The 20474-nt window shown below is 38.1% G+C and overlaps 1 protein-coding gene across 4 annotated transcripts in view; it reads right to left on the bottom strand.

The window, feature by feature from the left end:
- Positions 1–1249: 1249 nt before the first annotated feature.
- The window catches only part of hrasb (HRas proto-oncogene, GTPase b), a 53218-nt gene continuing 33993 nt past the window's right edge, over positions 1250–20474 (bottom strand). For all 4 annotated transcript variants that reach the window (XM_062035899.1, XM_062035900.1, XM_062035901.1 and 1 more), the window contains 4 exons: positions 9222–9400; positions 7995–8154; positions 6935–7059; positions 1250–3320 (listed from right to left, as the gene is read on the bottom strand). In XM_062035899.1, coding sequence (XP_061891883.1) covers positions 6940–7059; positions 7995–8154; positions 9222–9400 — 459 coding nt within the window. In that variant the 3' untranslated portion in view covers positions 1250–3320; positions 6935–6939. The remainder of the gene's footprint in view (positions 3321–6934; positions 7060–7994; positions 8155–9221; positions 9401–20474) is intronic.

Consider the following 20474-nt stretch of genomic DNA (forward strand, 5'->3'; position numbering starts at 1 on the left):
AGTGAGGAGAAACAGAAAAATCATTAAAATAATATGGAGTCCGGCACATGTCAGAGATCAGTGGCATGGAAACATTTTCCAATGAGGGCTGCATACAGAAAAAAATTCAAGGACCCGGGGGGCATTTAGATACATTCTGTACATGACCGATACTAAAACCTGTACAAAAAAAGATCAATATATGATAAACTATCTGAACAAAACATCAATCTTAGCTTTGTGTTATAGGTAACAAGGCAAATTAAATGAATCATGATTATTTTTATAACGATTTTATTTGTATTTATGATTTATTCACCTTCTCATAAATGTACACGTCATTAATTGTGCTCTAAAATAAACTTGTATTGCCTAATCTAACCCAATGATATTTAAATTGTGTTTGTATTATTATTATTTGCCAACCAAATTTAATTTTCAAAAAAAAAATAAAAAAAAATCAATCTTTACAGGACTCATAGAAATGATGAAAGACCACATACAGTAAAACACCTGGGTGGTCGGTCATTGTGGTTTTCAGGTCTCATTTTTTAACCTCAGCTTTTTGGTGAAATGTTCCAACCCCGGGTGTTTAGTTTGCCTGGAGAATGTGTCGTGGGCCACACTTTGGACACCCCCTGCTACAGATGGTAGAGAGGTGCCAAAATCAAGGTTGCAAGGGCAAAACATACAGTTGCAATACTTTCCTCTGCATTAGAAAGGAGGGAACATGCTTCCTTGTTGTACCATAGCTTAGAATTAATACTATAGTGGGTATGCAGTAAAGATTAAAAATATTTTATTCTATATAAAATTATATGCGTAGTTACAGTGGTCCACACCACCCATGTTGTCATATGACTAAGGGTCCTCTCATCTGAACCTGGATTTTTTTTAGCTCAAGAGGCAGAAAATCATCAAAAAACAAGTTGAAAAAATATTTAGAAATACATATTCCATTTCTGCTAATTGGCAACATGTAAATGTTTTTTTCAGTTAGTGTGTTTCCGTTCACTGTCTACTACTTGGATGGCTGATCATTGAACCATCATCCCAGCTTTAATTGCTTGTGTGTTCATTTTAGTCATGCAATAAAGTGCTACCACAGTAAATGTATTCAACTGGAAAATATTCAATTTTTTTGCGATTTGCACTGCAGGCTGCAATAAATTGATCTTGTCCTTTACACATGTACATGCTCTGTCCTGTAGATGGCAGCAGAGTGCATATATGGCATAGTACATTAGTGATGGAACAAACACACTTTTCTCTCAACATCTTTTTATTTCTGCCCTGCAATACATTTATCTTTTCTGTTGTTTTTAAAGAGTACATACATCTTAAATAGCTAAACATTTTCACAAATTCCAAACACACTTTCATTCAAGGGAGAAAGGAGCCCTTGGAACTATTGGAACCGTGACTGGAGTCCAAACCGCTAAAGGCGTGTACAGTCTTTTTGGACTTTTTTACTTGGGCTTTACTGGCTAAGTATCCATGCGGTAACATTACATGACATTCAGAGACGATGAAAATGTATGCATAGATTTGTGAAACTGCTGTGGAGGTGATATATAAAGATTGACAGCTGTAGACAACAAGCATTCAATTATTAATTAGTACATGTCACACCGTTTTCCATAAACATGTTTCAGTATAAGGTGGATGGAGTGGAACCAGGTCCTCCCACATCCATTGGACATTTTAAACACAGTGTCATTGAAATTATATCTAAATACACATTCACAGTTCACATCCGTCAAACAAAGAATGAACAGTTAATTAAAAAATATTCAGCCTACACACAGTAGCAAGGTTGATCACTTTTAGTGGCTAAAAATGTACAAAATGGGGTGGATTAGAATTTGAAATATGCTTAAACAGGTCACTTCTGCAGGGAATTAAGTAGTACTTTTACATAATCAAAATGAAACAGTCACTTAAGGACGTCTAAATTGAGCAAGAGTGATGCAGTTAGGCTTTTGGTGGTTATTTGTTACATTTAGCAGGACTTGGGTTTGTTGTATTTTACCCAACAAGTCCTGTACAGCGCGTGGCTAAACTTAACATGCTTCCTTTTTTCTGGAGTGGCACACATAAAGGAGGTGCTCACTGCTGTATATACAGCACTATGGACAGATCTGAACAGTAATTCTATCAATGTAACGGACAAATACAGTATTAGGGAGAACAAGCATTGCGGGGAAAAAAAGCTATGCAACCCCACAACCAGCACCAATCACACATGAACGCCACACATGTACAGTATACACACAGTTAGGACAGTTTGAGGGTAGTAATGTGTGTGGGAATTTTGAGCATTCTGAGGCATGTTGTGTGTGTTACACTCTGCAATTGTTTATAGATTTTTTGTAAAGACTTTGACACGTGAAATAACTGTCGCACATATTGCGGTCGCTTTCAAAATAAAGGTTAATTCTATTTAAAACTGTGTAATTGTGCAAGCATAGCATGTTGCTCCTATCATATTCACCTGTAGTCACTGTGCAATTGCACTGTAGCCTCCCAGTGCATTTTCAATAAGACAAGAACTCACTGCACCAGCACCCATGTTCACACGTGTCATAACTTGTATTATTGTTAATATTATTATTACTATTTCATAAAGACAACGCTTAGCAAATAATGTAAGGCATCTGCATTCAGAACCAAAATGCCAATCTCTTTTTCATCATACACCAATCATGAAAAATACCTGAGCATGTGGTGCTCAGGTATTTTCTGATCATCCACCCACAAAATATGTTCCAGTTCAAAACCAAAATACATTTTTTTTTTAACAGCAAAGCTAACAGTTAAAACCATAACATCAAATTCTACAAATTCCCAGGTCTGCCTCTACCTTTAAAAGGGAGGTAGTCACATGTTTTTTTTTTTCTCTCCCCCAAAGTGGGTTATGTGTGTGGCAAGCCAGGAAATCAATGTCCAATGCCAATCCAGGCCCAGTGAAAAAAAAGCAGGGCACAAGTGGAATGAGCATTTCAAGATGAGGTGTGGTCCCGAAGCAGCCCTTGTTGGACCAGTGTTGAGACTGAAAACAATAAGTTAGCTACTGAACGACACCATGCTTGGGTTGACCTTTGTCTTTAGTGGTGTTGCTCATTAGTCCATGTGGACCACAACAAAAAGGTGGGGCAGGCCAAGCTTGTTCAGGTAGCCACATAGGCAACAGTCAAAATCATCTTTTCTATAAAAAGGGCTCTGGTTTAGACAGCGGATCGATTCCTCTATCTTTTCATTCAGTTTTCTCTTCCTATTTTCAAGTCCATGCGGCGGCTTCTTGTGCTGTATGGCATTTCTTTCCAGGCTGTGAAGGTAAGCTGGGGGATAAAGATGACAGCGTAACAGGACGGTGTGAGTGTTTTGATTTGTACTTGTCAAACTGAAATATGAGCACACTAGTTTTAATGTTTTACTTTGCAGAGCTACAGTGAAACTTCAAAGGTAATTACAGGAAACTTAACAACCCACAATTATTTTGTACAGATTTTCCTTTGGAATTAACGGAATTGTTGTCATCACCATATTATATTATATTAGTTATTGTTATTGACTGTATTGGTTTAAAGGGGTCATATATTGATTTTTTTCTACATTTACAACATTTCCCTTATTGTCTAAATAACATGTAATGATGGTTGTTTGGTCAACATTTGGCATACATTATGTTTTAAAGACCATCTTCAAGTCTCTTTCTGACCGTCTCTTCAGGACGTGCCGTCTTATTTACGTGGGTGCCCGTCGACCACGTCTTCTCCCCGTCAGCCATGTTGTAGTTTTTAACGCTTCCAAATCGAGTCTACTGACAGATAAGTTAAGACTATGTTCTACTTTTTTATTAGAGATGGCAACAGCCAAGGATGCATGTGAACGTATGAGCCAATCAGCCCCACAACAAGACTATAGAGAAAAAGAAGGAACTATTTGACTACAGTGTTAGACTACAATGGCAGACTCTCTACCATACAGTATATGGCGATATCTGCTAATTGTAAAAATGTCACAAGTTGGGCAAATTCCAATCGTCTCATATGGCGGAAGTATGAAGGAAGGCAAGATTGTTTACCTTATTTTTTGGACAATAAGTCGCAGTTTTTTTCATAGTTTGGCCGGGGGTGCGACTTATACTCAGGAGTGACTTATGTGTGAAATTATTAACACATTACCGTAAAATATCAAATATTATTATTTAGCTCATTCACGTAAGAGACTAGACGTATACGATTTCATCGGATTTAGCGATTAGGAGTGACAGATTGTTTGGTAAACGTATAGCATGTTCTATATGTTATAGTTATTTGAATGACTCTTACCATAATATGTTGCGTTAACATACCAGGCACATTCTCAGTTGGTTATTTATGCGTCATATAACGTACACTTATTCAGCCTGTTGGTCACTGTACTTTATTTATTTTAATTTGCCTTTCAAATGTCTATTCTTGGTGTTGGATTTTATCAAATAAATTTCCCCCCAAAAATGCGACTTATACTCCAGTGCGACTTATATATGTTTTTTCCCTTCTTTATTATGCATTTTCGGCCAGTGCAACTTATATATGTTTTTTCCCTTCTTTATTATGCATTTTCGGCCAGTGCGACTTATACTTCGAAAAATACAGTAATAAATATCTTCACAGTGCCTTCAAGGTTTGATTTCAAATTTTCAGGACTTATGCAGATCTCATATACCGTATTTTTCGGACAATAAGTCAACGTTTTTTTCATAGTTTGGCAGAAGTGCATTGTGGGTCAAAGAATGCTAACTGCTATATGCTATACGCTACTGCCGGAGCTTTTAAAATGGATCACATCAACATTGGCGGTAACTTATAAAGACTGAGAAGGGCTGAACTAAAATGGCACCGAAAAGGAAATCATATACTGCAGATTACAAGCTGGATGTAGTGAACTATGCAGCAGAAAACGGCGATCGAGCAGCAGAAAGAAAGGGAGCGGCGCATACCAGGAGCGACAACGAGGAAGAAGATTTCATGGGATTTAGCGATCATGAGTGACAGATTGTTTGGTAAACGTATAGCATGTTCTATATGTTAAAGTTATTTGAATGACTCTTACCATAATATGTTACGTTAACATACCAGGCACGTTCTCAGTTGGTTATTTGTGCGTCATATAACGTACACTTATTCAGCCGGTTGTTCACTATTCTTTATTTATATTAAATTGCCTTTCAAATGTCTATTCTTGGTGTTGGATTTTATCAAATAAATTTCCCCCAAAAATGCGACATACTCCAGTGCGACGTATATACTGTATGTTTTTTTCGTGTTTATTGTGCATTTTTGGCCGGTGCGACGTATACTACGGAGCGACTTATAGTCCGAAAAATGCGGTACACAAAAACATGTACAAATGGTTTTGCATAATAAGTCCACTTTTAGTTAGGGATGTTTCTATCAGGAATTTATGCTGGCAATACCGATCATCCATCCATGAGTGAGATCAGCCGATATCAATTCCAATACCGATCACATGTTTTAACTGTACATTTAGAAATGTATTCATGGTGAGTACTATTGACAGTTCAACAATATCAACACAATATTCATACTAATTCCTTATACTCTTGTAGTTAATACAACTGTTTGAATAAAACAAAGTCAATAGTACACAATAAATCAAAAAATACTGTCTATTATTCATTGGAATAATTTTTCCCGTCATCTGAGTTTGTAAACATTAAGAAAATCAAAAAAATTTTTTTTGAGAAAATAGAAATATTGATCTAATTATTCTAGTATGGATCATATACTAAAATTACTCTTGGCGTCGACCACTACCATTTTATAGATTGACCTGCCCTCTTACGTGGTGTGTACTGACTGAAAATGCTGACACCAGACTGATGAACAGCTTTGTCCTACATATACTTGTCAACATATTTGGACTGTCAAAAATTTTAATATTAGACATAATGACTATTCAGCAATATTCTTTTCTAATTTCATAGCTGTTAGATGACTTAAGTGGCTGACTAAAACTCATTCAATTGATGCATTTTTGGTGTCTGCTGCAGTGTTTTTTTAATGACCTTTGTTTTTTCATAAATTTGAAAAAAAATTCTCGCAATATGCATTTTCTTGTGGCTAGAACAATCCAACACTTGCTCGCAGTTAGTGCCAGCATCTTCCAGCATGCACCTTCAGCACGCGAAAAAAGTGGGTTCTGGATCGCTTCTAAGTTGCCCAGAAAAAGTGGTACATAAGGGTTGCTGTATTTTTCAAAATATATCAAAACGCCACAGGTGATAACATAAATGTGCAAAAAATGCGTGTCTCCATTGTGAAAGTTGCATAGTACATGCAAAACCCTCATTTAAATAAGGCTGTCTGCACCACTTTTGCACTTGTTATCAATTGTACACTCAGTCTTAGTAGATCACACGCAACAAGCCCACTAATAGTTTGCACACACTGTTTAGCATGTGGCATTTGGTCTTTAGAAGATCAGGCCCCATGTTTTACCTAACATAATGAATAATCATGATTTTAATATTGATAAGAATAATATTGATCATTATTTTGGCTATAATCGTGCAGCTTTAACACATTAATATGTATTAATGCAGGCTGAATTGGTAAAGACATACAAAGTTAGAAGCGTAATTTTCAGTGACGACATTCTATATGTCTGACGCAGAAGATAAACTTTTACTTCTGTTTGTAACAAATAAATATCCGCAGAAAATGTTATACCGGCATGATCCGATTATACAGCAACATTGGCCGGTTATATCAGTCGACATCCCTAAAGTTAACGTTTTTCTTTTATTGCCCCTTGTGTAGACTCGACACAAAAAGCGAAATAACAAGGTTTGCAATATGCATGATGTCTAAAGTTTTGGGACATTGGACATCAGAGGCTCTATGGAACTTTTCATTTCATAAAGTAGCAGTCAAAGGAGTCTCACCTTCATCACGATACCACACAGCGACAGCTCATACAGTCCTGACCACTCTCGTCGGGTGGGTTCAGCTTCCTTAGCTTATGCTGCCTAATTTCCCTGACCAGTGTGTAAAAGGCATCCTCAACTCCCTGTGTGGACACACACACACAAACACAGATTGCATGATGGATCCATCGCTCACAAATGGATATCTTGCACAGTTGCAGAATTCTAATTGTACAATTTCTGTAAGAATTCTGAGACCTTACATGGACATTGTATGAACATATATTTCATGTCATACGGTATGGTTTTATTACAAAATTAAAAAAACAGGCTAGAGAACACCAGGAAAACATAAAAGTGATGAGAATCTACAGAGCCCCTTCACTTTGGGATAATGAGCACATCCTCTGAGGGACAGCAAATCTGTGTCAATGTTACCATGGCAATCATCTTAAATACTTTTCATCGAAGTATCATACTAAGTGAGAAAAAAACGGCCATGACTTGATTCTTTGCATGCCCTGACATGTATGATAGCACGACAGACCTCTAGCTGGTTCTGTGATGTTGTGTAAAGGTGAGGCTGCTGTATGTGGCTGCACATAACGTGGTACAGTGAGTCAGAGATGCCGGCTGCGCAGCAATCACTACTTTTGAGACCTTTTCAAACGCTTTTCTGTTTCTGCTGGTTATGAGTCATTGCCTGCAGCACTGTAAAATAATTTTAGCAACACAAAACAACATATTGCTGAGATTTTAACAGTTTAAATGCTTGAAACATTCAAAAAAAGAAAGAATGTCCCCACCCTCTAAGGCTAAACTTGATGACTACAGAAAGGTGCAGCACAGTGTAGGTGTGCATTTGGTGTTATGGACCCAAAAATATATATATTTTTACCCTAGCTACTAGCAGAAAAAAACGGACTATAGTTTGTTTTAATCGGACCAAAAATTACATCAGGGGTCAGTGCATGCATACTGACAGTTGAACAATCAACAGTTGCTGGTATTGGTTATATTGTACTTTCAAAATGGTTTGACTAACTGTGTGGGTTAAAGCTTATTGTCCACCATGTACCTGCCGTGTCTTGGCGGAGGTTTCAATGTAGGGGATGCCATAGGAGCGGGCAAGTTCCTGGGCTTGCCTTGTATCCACCGTGCGTGCAGGGAGGTCACATTTGTTGCCCACAAGCACCATGGGAACATCATCTGAGTCCTTCACTCGTTTGATTTGCTCTCTGCACACAAAACAACATGGATCCATAACTGATCATTAAGATTCTTAAGCTGTTTTCCAAACTGCCCCAAAGATGCAATGTTTAATCAAAGTGCAATTTCCCTTGTCAGAGAGCCTTACTGCCTCATTAAAGACAGCAGCTACACCACTGGAGAGCCAACCACCCAGGGAGTTCTAGGACCCTGCGGAGGATCCAGTATCGCTTGTGTGCTGCACTGCTGAAAGAAGGCGGACACTAGCTCGGAGTGAGGGAGGGATGGAGATGGACAACAGGCAGGCGGCAAAGAGCATTACCTCATTTCTACAGTGGCCAGAAGGAAGTAACTCAAAGGAGGGGGTCCGATCAATCTGTTAGTTCCTTCTCCTAAAGCCACAGTGCAGCAGGACACATCCACCCCGTTTAAAGCCTACCCATCTGTCACCAACACCATTAATGGTGTTTACCAGCCTCAGACTATTGCCCTGTTATAAGTCAAATGAGGAAAGCGTTGCACAGAATTTTTTTTTATTCACATACAATGTCAAATACAACATCCATTATATGCAATTATTGTGACGCAACAGTGATGCATTAATCTACAAATTAACGAGTTACATTACTAAAATCTGGCATTAGATCGGTCAAAACGAATAGTTTAGCCACGTAAATGTTTACTTTGACAATCTGAATGGATATGAGTTGCCTTGTTTATTTGATGTATCTTAGACCAAAAGCCTTGTAAGGAACTCTTTCTCTTTCCTTGTCCTTGGGAGTACCATCTCTGGCTACCTTAATTAAGTCAGGATCGATGTCATTGGCAGTGGCTGTAATCCTCCAGTTGGGGGCTAAGCTTTCTTTAGCCGTGTTAAATGCTACAGCATGACATCACCCTACCACTGCAGAGAGCTGGCACACACATAATGGAAACACAGCCTCTCTCTCTATCTCGCTCTCTCTCTAGACTCTCAACACACTGCATATACGAATTGGGTGCAGACTCATTCAAAAAATCAATGCAAAAGTGTGCACACACACTCATTAAAAAAAATCAATGTCATAATTAACTCTTTATTTTTATTTTTCCACACCTGTATTGATGAATGTCCTCAAAGGACTTGGTGTTGTTGATGGCGAACACACACAGGAACCCCTCCCCCGTCCTCATGTACTGGTCCCTCATGGCGCTGTATTCCTCCTGGCCTGCAGTGTCCAGGATGTCCAGCAGGCAGGTCTCACCGTCAATCACAACCTGTTTCCTGTACGAGTCCTGCACATATATGAGATGCGCTGAAGCAAAGATACCAGGTACACGAAAAAGCTAAGTACGTACTTGGTCAAGCACATTGCTGATTTAGACAGACAAAGAAGGATTTCATTTCCAAAAAACACAAAATGCCTTTTACCAATTAAAAGATTGATTTGATATATTTTTATTTCAAATATGCAAAAAAACAAGAGCAAGCCTGATCCAATACAGTGCTATAGCCTTAACAGCCATAATAACAAAATGAAAACAATGGAGAATAAAAAACGAAGAAAATCAAACAAAATGAGCAATGGACTTTTTTTTTTTTTTTTTACATATTTGAAAAGGAGTGAGAAGAAGTTTACTCTTATTTAATCCCACCCCTTTTCTTTAAATCATAAATTACTCTGAGCTAGAACTACCTGTTCACTCTATGTACAAACGTAATGAACTTGTATATACATAAATTATAAATATATACATACACTACCGTACAAAAGTTTGGGGTCACCAAAACAATTTTGTGGAATAGCCTTCATTTCTAAGAACAAGAATAGACTGTCGAGTTTCAGATGAAAGTTCTCTTTTTCTGGCCATTTTGAGCGTTTAATTGACCCCACAAATGTGATGCTCCAGAAACTCAATCTGCTCAAAGGAAGGTCAGTTTTGTAGCTTCTGTAACGAGCTAAACTGTTTTCAGATGTGTGAACATGATTGCACAAGGGTTTTCTAATCATCAATTAGCCTTCTGAGCCAATGAGCAAACACATTGTACCATTAGAACCCTGGAGTGATAGTTGCTGGAAATGGGCCTCTATACACCTATGTAGATATTGCACCAAAAACCAGACATTTGCAGCTAGAATAGTCATTTACCACATTAGCAATGTATAGAGTGTATTTCTTTAAAGTTAAGACTAGTTTAAAGTTATCTTCATTGAAAAGTACAGTGTTTTTCCTTCAAAAATAAGGACATTTCAATGTGACCCCAAACTTTTGAACGGTAGTGTACATATGCACACTACACACATACATAGCCACACCATTACCACTAGTGATCATAGAAATGGCATCATGCCACAGCAGCAGCACCACTGCCTCAATACGATATGCTAATAGGAAAATGAGATGACATTGTTTCTAAGGCTGGTGTCCTACACCCGGGACTTTTCAGCCTCATTGGTGTGGCTCTCTGCTGAGATTTTTTCTTAACGCCTTAGAACGGGTTGTATAATTTCCGACTAAGGCCATGAATGTGTCCTGATTGGTGATTGGATGAGCGCGATGAAGGCAAGGAAAATGGAGCTGGAATGTGCACGTAAGAAATGTCTGCTTCTTGGGTGTGCAACCTCAGTGGTAAGCTAATCATCAATATACAGTATACTAGGGATGAAACGATATCAAAATCATACGGTACATATTGTCACGGTATTAAGGCCAAGGTACAATATTATTGTGGAATTGCCCAAAATAAAATAAATCTAAATCTAATCTAAACACACTGTGAAAACAAACATAATGCCCACATGTCGACATGTGCTAATCATATTTAATGCAACAAACATGTATTTTTAAGGACAAATTATTGTGCAGAAACGTCCACTGTTTCAAGCAAATATAAAAAAAACAACTTACAGTTAAGTGTCTATGAAGTGACATCCAGTGTAACAAGTCTAAAACAATTTTTTTTTAATAAGCAGTTCTTCTGCAATAGACATTTTTTTAAATATCAGATTGGAAAATGCTGTTTCTCTGAAAAGTTAACTGACAATTTAACTTTAAAGGTGCCATATGTAGTAATGTGGCCAGAAATGGTACTGTAATCAAGGTCACAATTCTGTAGTCCCCTCCCACTCTCCATGACTGAGGTTGCCAGATACACAGCCAAATGCAAATCCTACTCAATTTGGCAATCGAGGAGTCCTACGCTGTAGATTTCTCTTGTTTATGCTTCTTGCAAGATGGTTTACTTAGTTATTATGCCACATTTTGCTGATGTCGATTAACCAAATGTATTTGTTAAGTTACGCAGCAATATTTTCATCAAGAGTCGGGACGGATTGTTGGCATTATCCTGCTAAAATGTCTAGTTTGACCGCACGGACCACCATCAAATTAATCATATATAATAACATATAATACATTATATATCGCATAGGCCTACTTTTATGGCAAGCCAAGGCCAACAGTAAAATTACCGCCACAATTCGTTCAGCCACCTTAAGCACAGCATTCTCTTCCATGTACGCACATCACCATCTTTCTGTGCAGAGTGCAATTCTATGAGCCAACCCACGTTACGCATAAATAATATAGCCTACTACAATGTCAATACACAAAGTAGAAAATCATTACATGTAATGCATTATATTGTGCCAAGCAAATACCACCCCATATGTGCCTGATGCAGAAATCGCAAATAGTCGCGCTAATGTTGGAACAAATTTCCTCAGCGTATCAGCATATTGGAAACGAAATAGGCACTGACACTACCCATATCCACATAGGTTTTATTTGTCGCAAAATATCTGTCAGTTGGATAACACATCGACATACAGGCTAACGGGCATATATCTCCTCCGTGACCCTATATGTCGATGTGTCATTGACCGGGATAGCATGCTAAGCATTCGTTGCCTGAACATACAAGCTTTGTTAGACACGATAATAGACTGTATTGGACACAAATGTCCATTTCCATTCATTACAAGTAATAAGAAAACGTAAATGCCTGACTTACCTATCAAGGAGGAAATTAGCAAGTTTGGCGTCAGATGAAAACATCTTCTCCGCCTTCAATCTTCTCCATCTTTCATCCCCGATACAAATCTCGTTTTGTTCCGGGCTTTGTCATGAATAAGTTGAGAATCGTAACAACGCCTTTTAGATTTACTAAGGTCTGACATGTTTAGTAACTTTACCAGTGGCAGTAGCTCGACGAAGAGGGCGTTGCGTAACTGGCAACTTGGATGTAACACACTCACTGACTTTTTAATTGGTCAAACAGTGGAGGGTGGGGCATCGAAATTAAAACAATAATATTTCGGGGCTGTAAATCTAATTTTGAAATGAGCATATCCCAGCTGAACTACCATTATCAGTTATAAAGGTATTAAAAAAAGAACATGATTTATTAATGCCTTTTGACATATCAGGGCCATTTAATGATGGCTTGACATGAAATTATTACATATGGCACCTTTAAATAATGAAAATACCTCACAAATTGATATTTAGCTCCGCTAGATTTGAATAGATTTTCAAGTGTGCAGTGTCGGTGCTACTATTGGCGCTTCCCCCCCATGGCGGTGTCACCTTTGAAACATTTAAGACGAAGATGCTGCTTTGCTTTGCAGTACGCAGACTTTATTACCTACACCAAAGAGGTTATGTCTTTACCAGGGTTTGTTTGTCTGTTTGTTAGCAACATAACTCAAAAAGTTATTGATGGATTCTGATGATATGATTAGGAAATTTCTCTTATCTACTACGAACACACTTTTCCTGAATATTTCCTCCTTTTCTCCCCTTTACGGCCTTCCACACCCCCCAACCTTGTCGGTCCAGCGCTGCGCAGAGGATTTGGGAGATATAGTTTATTTTCAGACCGGCTAATGCAAAAGCGCCAGAAAAAAACTACAGTCATCAAGTTTTTGTTTAACTCAGTCACACGCCACTGCATTATTGTGAGGATTTTTAAACTGCAATAAAGCGATATCTACAATACAGTTACATCCCTAATATATACCAAAAAAGAAAAGAGATTTTAATTCTGCAAAGACATATTTATTTGCCTGTAAAACTAAAGAATACTTTAAGAACTTTGAAAGCCAGGTTGCCCAAACCTTTTGAGTTTGGGTCTCGAGTCAAACAGCGATTTTAAGTATGAATAATGGAAAGATGGCAACTAGCTTGAAAGAGGTCAGCATGAATAGGAATTACATTTGGTATGCCACCCTTTGAGAGGCCAAGAGAAACGACTCGGCGGGCCAAATTTGGCACACCTGTTTTAAAGTATACAACCTGTTATGTTTTGTTATTATTTATTTATTCATATTGTTTTTCTTTAGCGGAAGATGGGGCAGAATGGCTCTTTTTGATAGTAAAAGAGTCATAGAATTTCACCAAAAAAATTGCTTGAAAAATACAGCAATAAAGTAGTCACATGAGACTCTAGACATGTATTCATATTATTGTGGATTTTAAAAACGGCTACCAACAGAAGAATAAGTGAATTTAGTGCCTCCATACAATAGGTGGAGTTTTTAAACTTCTTTTTACACTTGTGTGAAAATGTAAAACGTGACTGCAGTCAAGAATGTTTTTTTTTAATGCAAAAATATTAAAAATGATTAGCAATTTCAAACTTTGATTAAATATTAGAATGTTATATAAACTCTACAGAAAAAAAAAATGTATTGTAGATTATGTAATGTAATTCTACTTGGAATTTGCAAAATATATGGAAGGCAACAAACCACTGGATTCAGCACGGTGATATCTGTGATAAAATTCATTTTCTACTTTCAGGTCATACAAACACCACATCAGTCAGTATTGAACCCTCCAATGTGCAGCCACAAAAACATGGGAGCGCCTTCCCTTTGTTTATTAGAGCATGGGAGCCAGGAATGCAAATACACAAAAAGGACATTGTCTGGCCAGAGGCAGGCGTGGTGAGAAAAAGAGAAAGTGAAGAAAAAAGAAGGAAAAACAAAGAAAAGTTATTTTCTTTTTTATAAAACCTTTTTTAAAGGGTCCTTTGAAAACGTAATCATATGAACACTGAAAAATGCCCAAAAGCAAATAATGTAAATTCAATTGAATAAACAAAAACCCCAAAACACAATTTATAGAGAATCCTTACATTTTACATGCATGTTACAAAGCAAACTACTGTACATTTAAAATGCATAAAATGGATATGGGAACATTTAACATCACGTTTAACTTTATTGAAGATTTTTGATGATGAGCAGCAAAAGAAATATGAGAGGGAGGGCAAGCCCCACAAACACTACCTTGTTACTTTGCTACAACTTATTTCTTGAATTCAATGGTGTTTCTTACCTTATTTATCAAAATGTTGGCACTCATGTTATATCCAAGTATGCACAGACAACGGCTGAGTGCTCACACAACTTTTGTCAACTTATGCAATCACACAAGGCAGCTTTCCAGCACAAAACGTCACACTGTTGTGACTCCCCAGCTTTTCGTACTTACATGCAATCTTACGTGTTCTGGCAAACTGCTTGTCACCCCTTCTCCCTTGACATCAGCAGATAATACAAGGTGGAACTAATCTTTGAGGTAATCTGAGCATGCTGGGTACATTTAAAATGGCAGACCGCACGTAGTGCTTTGTTGCAAGTCTTTAGCGTGAGCAACTTTCCAGTCCATCTTTGCTATCAAGGTAACAGTGCAAGACTAGGGCCCTGTGCAAAACTACGGAAGACAGCCGGTAAGCACAATATCACCCTTAAAAGTATATTGCTACTGTACAGTATACTTAGCGAAGCAGTGTGGTGCGTTCTGTGACACTTTGGAAAATCGAATTCTCTCATTGACTTTGATTGAGCGATTACTACAATTTACAACTTTATTTGGCTCTACGGTTTGTAATTATTTTGCTGTCGTACTCAATAAATAACAGCACAGTGACTGAGTTGTCAACGTATGATTAAATCATACTAAAAAAAAGACAAGCTATGTCCCGATCTCAATACCATGATCGAGGACCAATATTTGCCTTTATTACCGGAGTGTTGATCAGCTGATAAGCTGCGGAGCCCAGCCAATCTCTACCACAACTGTGTCCCAGTGTTAACATGCTAACGACAGTACTCAAACACATTAAAACTCACTTCAAAAAGGGATGCACGCTCAGGTAGACTCAACTGCATTTCCATATTCCTTGTTAAGCGGCCTTGTGGTTAGAGTGTCCGCCCTGAGTTTGGTAGGTCATGAGTTCAAACCCCGGCGAAGTCATACCAAAGACTATAAAAATGGGACCCATTACCTCCCTGCTTGGCACTCAGCATTAAGGGTTGGAATCGGGGGTTAAAACACCAAAAAAGATTCCCGGGCGCAGCCACCGCTGCTGCCCGCTGCTCCCCTCACCTCCCAGGGGGTGAACAAGGGAATGGGTCAAATGCAGAGGACACATTTCACCACACCTAGTGTGGGTGTGACAATCATTGGTACTTTAACTTTAACTTACACACATGCAGAAGGTGTGTGCTTGACTGCAAGCTGTAACAAGTGCATCGTCTAGAAGCCGCTTCTAAAATATTACCACCATGGCAGAAAATGAACAACCGGTAGGTTTCTTCCAAGCATTATCACTGCAGAACTAGAGGAAAAGGGATGTAAATAAAATATATAATATGTTTCTCAAAATAAACTGTCAATAAAATGTAAGTGCAAATGAAAATAGAGCTTCACCACGTCAGTCTTAATTTTGTCGGTTAAAGGGGAACTGCACTTTGTTTTGGAATTTTGCCTACCGTTCACAATCATGAGATTTTTTTTACGATTTTAAAGATGATAAATAACGCTTGAAAGATGTGGGTAATGGGAGTCACCATTGTAGCATTCAAAGCCCTCTAAAACAACTTCAAAACCCTCCAGCAATGTTTTATATACACACTGCAAGTCTATATAACATTGAATATATTACATATTGTTATGAATGTGTATATTTACTATATTTTGATCATTTTAATAATTTCCAGGACAATTATTATCTCACACACACGCACAGACAGTGCATATATATATATATATATATATATATATACATACACACATATATTTATATAGATATTAGGACTGTCAATTGATTACATGTTTAACTCTGATTAATCACATTTAAGATATGTGATTGATAATGATTACAGTAATCAAAGGTTAATATTTGCTTGCATGAGTAACATTTGCATAAGAAAATACCCTAATATTTGGATACAAATGCAATTGGTCAAAACCTAGTGACAACAAGTACAGTAAGCACTAAGTCAACATTTTTGTTTTTCTTGTCTTAAATATAAATATTTCCTGCTTAGTTTGACGGAATAAAAATAAACATATTTCTTTTAACAGGAGTCTGTCCTGCTCAACTTAAAACAAAACAAATTTAGTGTGCAGCTTTAGGATAAAGCAGGTCTCCAACTTTCATCACTATGAAAACTACTGTGACCAAAAGAAAGGTGAGATATTTGTTACACTAATATGACTGGCAACATTTCAATAGTGCTTTATTTATGAAGGAGATCTCTCAGTAAGGTTATTGTCTTTATGCTATAACGTGTAATGTTTAATTAAATAAAAGCACCACATACATTAAAGTGGAATAAATGACACGCCACTAATATTTTTACCTTGCCACATACCTCATACTTCATCGAAGAGTGCAAACTAGATGTGCAATATCCTCATTGAATGACAACTTGTGCTCAACCTCACACCAACTGCACTCAGTGACAAAGTGTCAGTTTTTAAATAGACACATACAAAACAGGTGATCCCTGTATTAATTATTCGCAAATATTACAACTGTCAACTTCAAGGCATCGCAATCCATCAACTTAAAGAAAAGATGTGCGAGTTAAAAAAATGCAAATGATGATTAGAACTGTAAATGAATATTCTTCTGTTGATTCTTAGTTTAGTTGTATTTTTATTTGTTATACATTGTTAAATGTTAGAGTATGAATTTTGATCAAAATACTGAAAGTTTGAGATATTCACAAACTAACCAAATCTATTGACTGGCTCATTTACAAGAACGATGATTTTGTTTTTATTTAAAGCGTGACAGTGATGAAACAACTACATCTCAACCAAGGCAGAAACAGCGGTAGCTTTGCACAGAGTGGGTGTGCGTCTCCTCTCTGCTCTGACAAAAATGCAATAGACTTCATTGTGATTGCATTTAAAAGTACAACAAAACTTGTTTTCACTACAACATGTCTAAGAACAGACATTCAGTAGACAAGGGACCGCCTGTGAGGAGAGGCTCACAGCAGCACCACTTGTACTTGGAGGACATTTGAGTGTTACGCGTTTTAATGTCTCCAACCACCAAAAAAAAAAGCTAGGTTTGTCGCTCGTCGCTTTTGAGAAATAAAGTAACGAAGAGGAGTTGGAAAGATTCTAGATTTAACGAGGATGTCACCAAGTTGACAACACTGCACTGAAGTGTGTGTGTGAATATGAATACGCAAAGACCTGCCTTACTTTGCTTCTTTTTGGGTTACATTGCGTGGTGCCTTCCGTGGCTGGCTGGTTTTGAGGGACAATAATTTATGGATTTGTCTGTGATTGGTTCTTTCAGTAATCTGAATTACTCGAACTATGGCAGGACGCAAGGTAACACGTTTATTACAAAAAATAAATTACCAGTAGTAGAGGGGGAAATATAAGCGTGAGAATTATCAAGTGTGGCGTGAGAAAGGGTTAAATTGCGTGACTCTCAGACTTAGGAGCACTGAGTGAGGTCTTTAGCACAATGAACAGTGTAGTAGCTGTTGTGATTACTTTGCAGAGTTGTGGCCAAGTTGGAGCTGAAAGTCTTTCAAATCAGTGTCCTCTTGTCTTGCCAGTTGGTAGGTCTGCTAGCATTAGCATCCTTAGCTCCCTCATCGCCGGCTTGAGTGTCCCGATGCCGTCACAACAGGTGAGTACTCAGATTAGTTGTGCTGCCGCTATTTTATCGCGGTTTTCGAAACGTTACAAATGGCCATACTTTTATCCAACTGACTATTCTTTTCATAAACCAAATCCAAACGTGTACTACACTTTAGATTTAATATTTGGGGTGCATTGTTTGTGAACTCTTTTGGTGCTGTCTGCTATGTTGCTCTGTCATTGTCAGTCACAAACGAGAATGGTACTCTCGTACTACGTCATCACAGAAGTCTCGCAAGATTTGAGCGGCCATTATTTTGTATCAGATCTACAATCAACCAATTCAATCAACCGGACATCGACCGATCTATACTACATATAGATCGATCCAGAGGCTCGCCAAATGATGTATTCATATCTCTAAATTTAAGATCAGTTATCAGTTTGTACCGATACATTTTTACACCCCTCATATCCATACATACATATACCTGTACATACATACATTTGGGGAGCCCTACCCTAGAGCAACTGATTCGGTAGTTACTCTTTGCTGACGATTCTGCCCTCGTAACCCACAGAGACTGCCCTGCAACATCCTGCTACGCAAAGGCATTCCAGATTTTCGGTTTCGAAGTCAGCCTGAAGAAGACAGAGGTTCTCCATCAGCCGGCCCCCACATTACAATTGGCGAGATAGAACTTAAGGCAGTCCAACAGTTCGCCTACCTGGGGTGCACCATCAACAATCGACAAAGAGGTGAACAACAGACTAGCCAAGCAAAGTAGGGCTTACGGCAGACTCCACTGTCGTGTCTGAAACAACAAGCACCTGAAGAAAGCCACAAAGATCAGTGTGCACCCTCCTGTATGGCTCCGAGTCAGGGGTCACCCTTCAACTCTTTCCACCAAAGGTGTCTCTTTTCCATCCTCAATATCCACTGGAGCGACTGGATCACACATGTTGAGGTGCTTCAACTAGCGGGGATCACCGGTGTCGAGGCCATGCTTATGAAAACACAGCTACAGTACACTGGGCAGGGCACGTCTCCACCGGGCACAATGACAGAGGAGCACCAATGAAGATGTACAAAGACTCTCTGAATAAATCCCTGTCTACGTACCTGCCACATCGACCTTCGACAGAAGTCAGCCCTTGTCACTGACCAACAGATTTGGCGACATGCAGTTCACCAGTCAGTCTCCTCCTTTGAAAGCAACCATAGGGCTGCCCTCGACAAGCGTAGTCGGAAGAAGAACCGTGTTGCCACAGCACAAACCCTGGATTTGTCTTTCTCTGAAGTCGCTGTGGCAGAGTGTACCTGTCACAAATCGGCCTCGTCAGCCACCAGTGAGCCTACACCAGACGTGGTCAATGTTCTTAAATCTTTGTTTGCGAAGCCAAGAAAAATTCTACTAGCTACTTTATTGTGTTAAAAATGTTTTATGTATCATTCAATACCACAAATCGAACACCGTCTGATTTACAACAATATTAGCAAACTATACACTTCAGATAAGCCTTATAAAAATGTATTATGTTTCCTCTAGTTACTTGCTATATAACATTTTGAGTTCTATAATTTATTGTCCAAATATTGGATTGGGACTCGAAATTGGATCTGGTCGAGTTGAATACCAAAATGTTTATCAGCATCACTAAACAAGACAGTTTATGAAAACCGAGACACACTTTTGGTGAAAAACCTAAAAAGCCTTAGCCAAGTTGTGAAAACCGAGGTACCACTGCAATTTTTAAATTTACAATAGAGTTGCAGTCACCTTAACTGGGACCAGGCCCTCCGTGTCAATTTTGTTGACTAAAAATTTCCATCTTAGTTATCGTCAACAACCTGTTTTCCACTGACTAAAATAGTACAATAACTAATCACAACAAATGCACGTTGACTAAAACAATGACACAATTAATTGACAATTTAGTTGACAAATTAAAAAAAGACAGAAATGTTGACAGACAAAATCCAATCACATTTAACTTAGTCTTCAGGCAGGTGGTTTTTTTACTGGGAAAACAAAACTGGATTTTAAGGGTGTAACGATCAACGGTAATAATGATGACCACGGCAAAAATCCCTTAGGTTAATATTACCCTTTTAAATGAAAATTATCGAAAAACCAAGATTGATAACTGCACTCAGAGAGTGACTGGCACCGGGTCGCTAGCTTGAAAAATAGAGACATTAATCGTATTTCCCCATTAAAAAACAACATACCCAAATCTAAATGTATATAAACAAATTGCTGTCAGAGCAACTAAGATATTCAATAGTGCACTTTGAACCTACTAGCTGTGCTCTTTTAGGACTGAAATATGATGATCGAGCAGTCCTCAGAGGGAGAGACGGAGGTGTTTTACAAAGTAGAACACAACGCCTGACATAATTGTAATAGATTTTATTTGTTATGCACTTTTGACTTAAATATTAATAGGCCACAGTACACAA

The sequence above is a fragment of the Entelurus aequoreus genome, linkage group LG24 (assembly GCF_033978785.1).
Source record: "Entelurus aequoreus isolate RoL-2023_Sb linkage group LG24, RoL_Eaeq_v1.1, whole genome shotgun sequence".
NCBI classification, from domain to species: Eukaryota; Metazoa; Chordata; class Actinopteri; order Syngnathiformes; family Syngnathidae; genus Entelurus; species Entelurus aequoreus.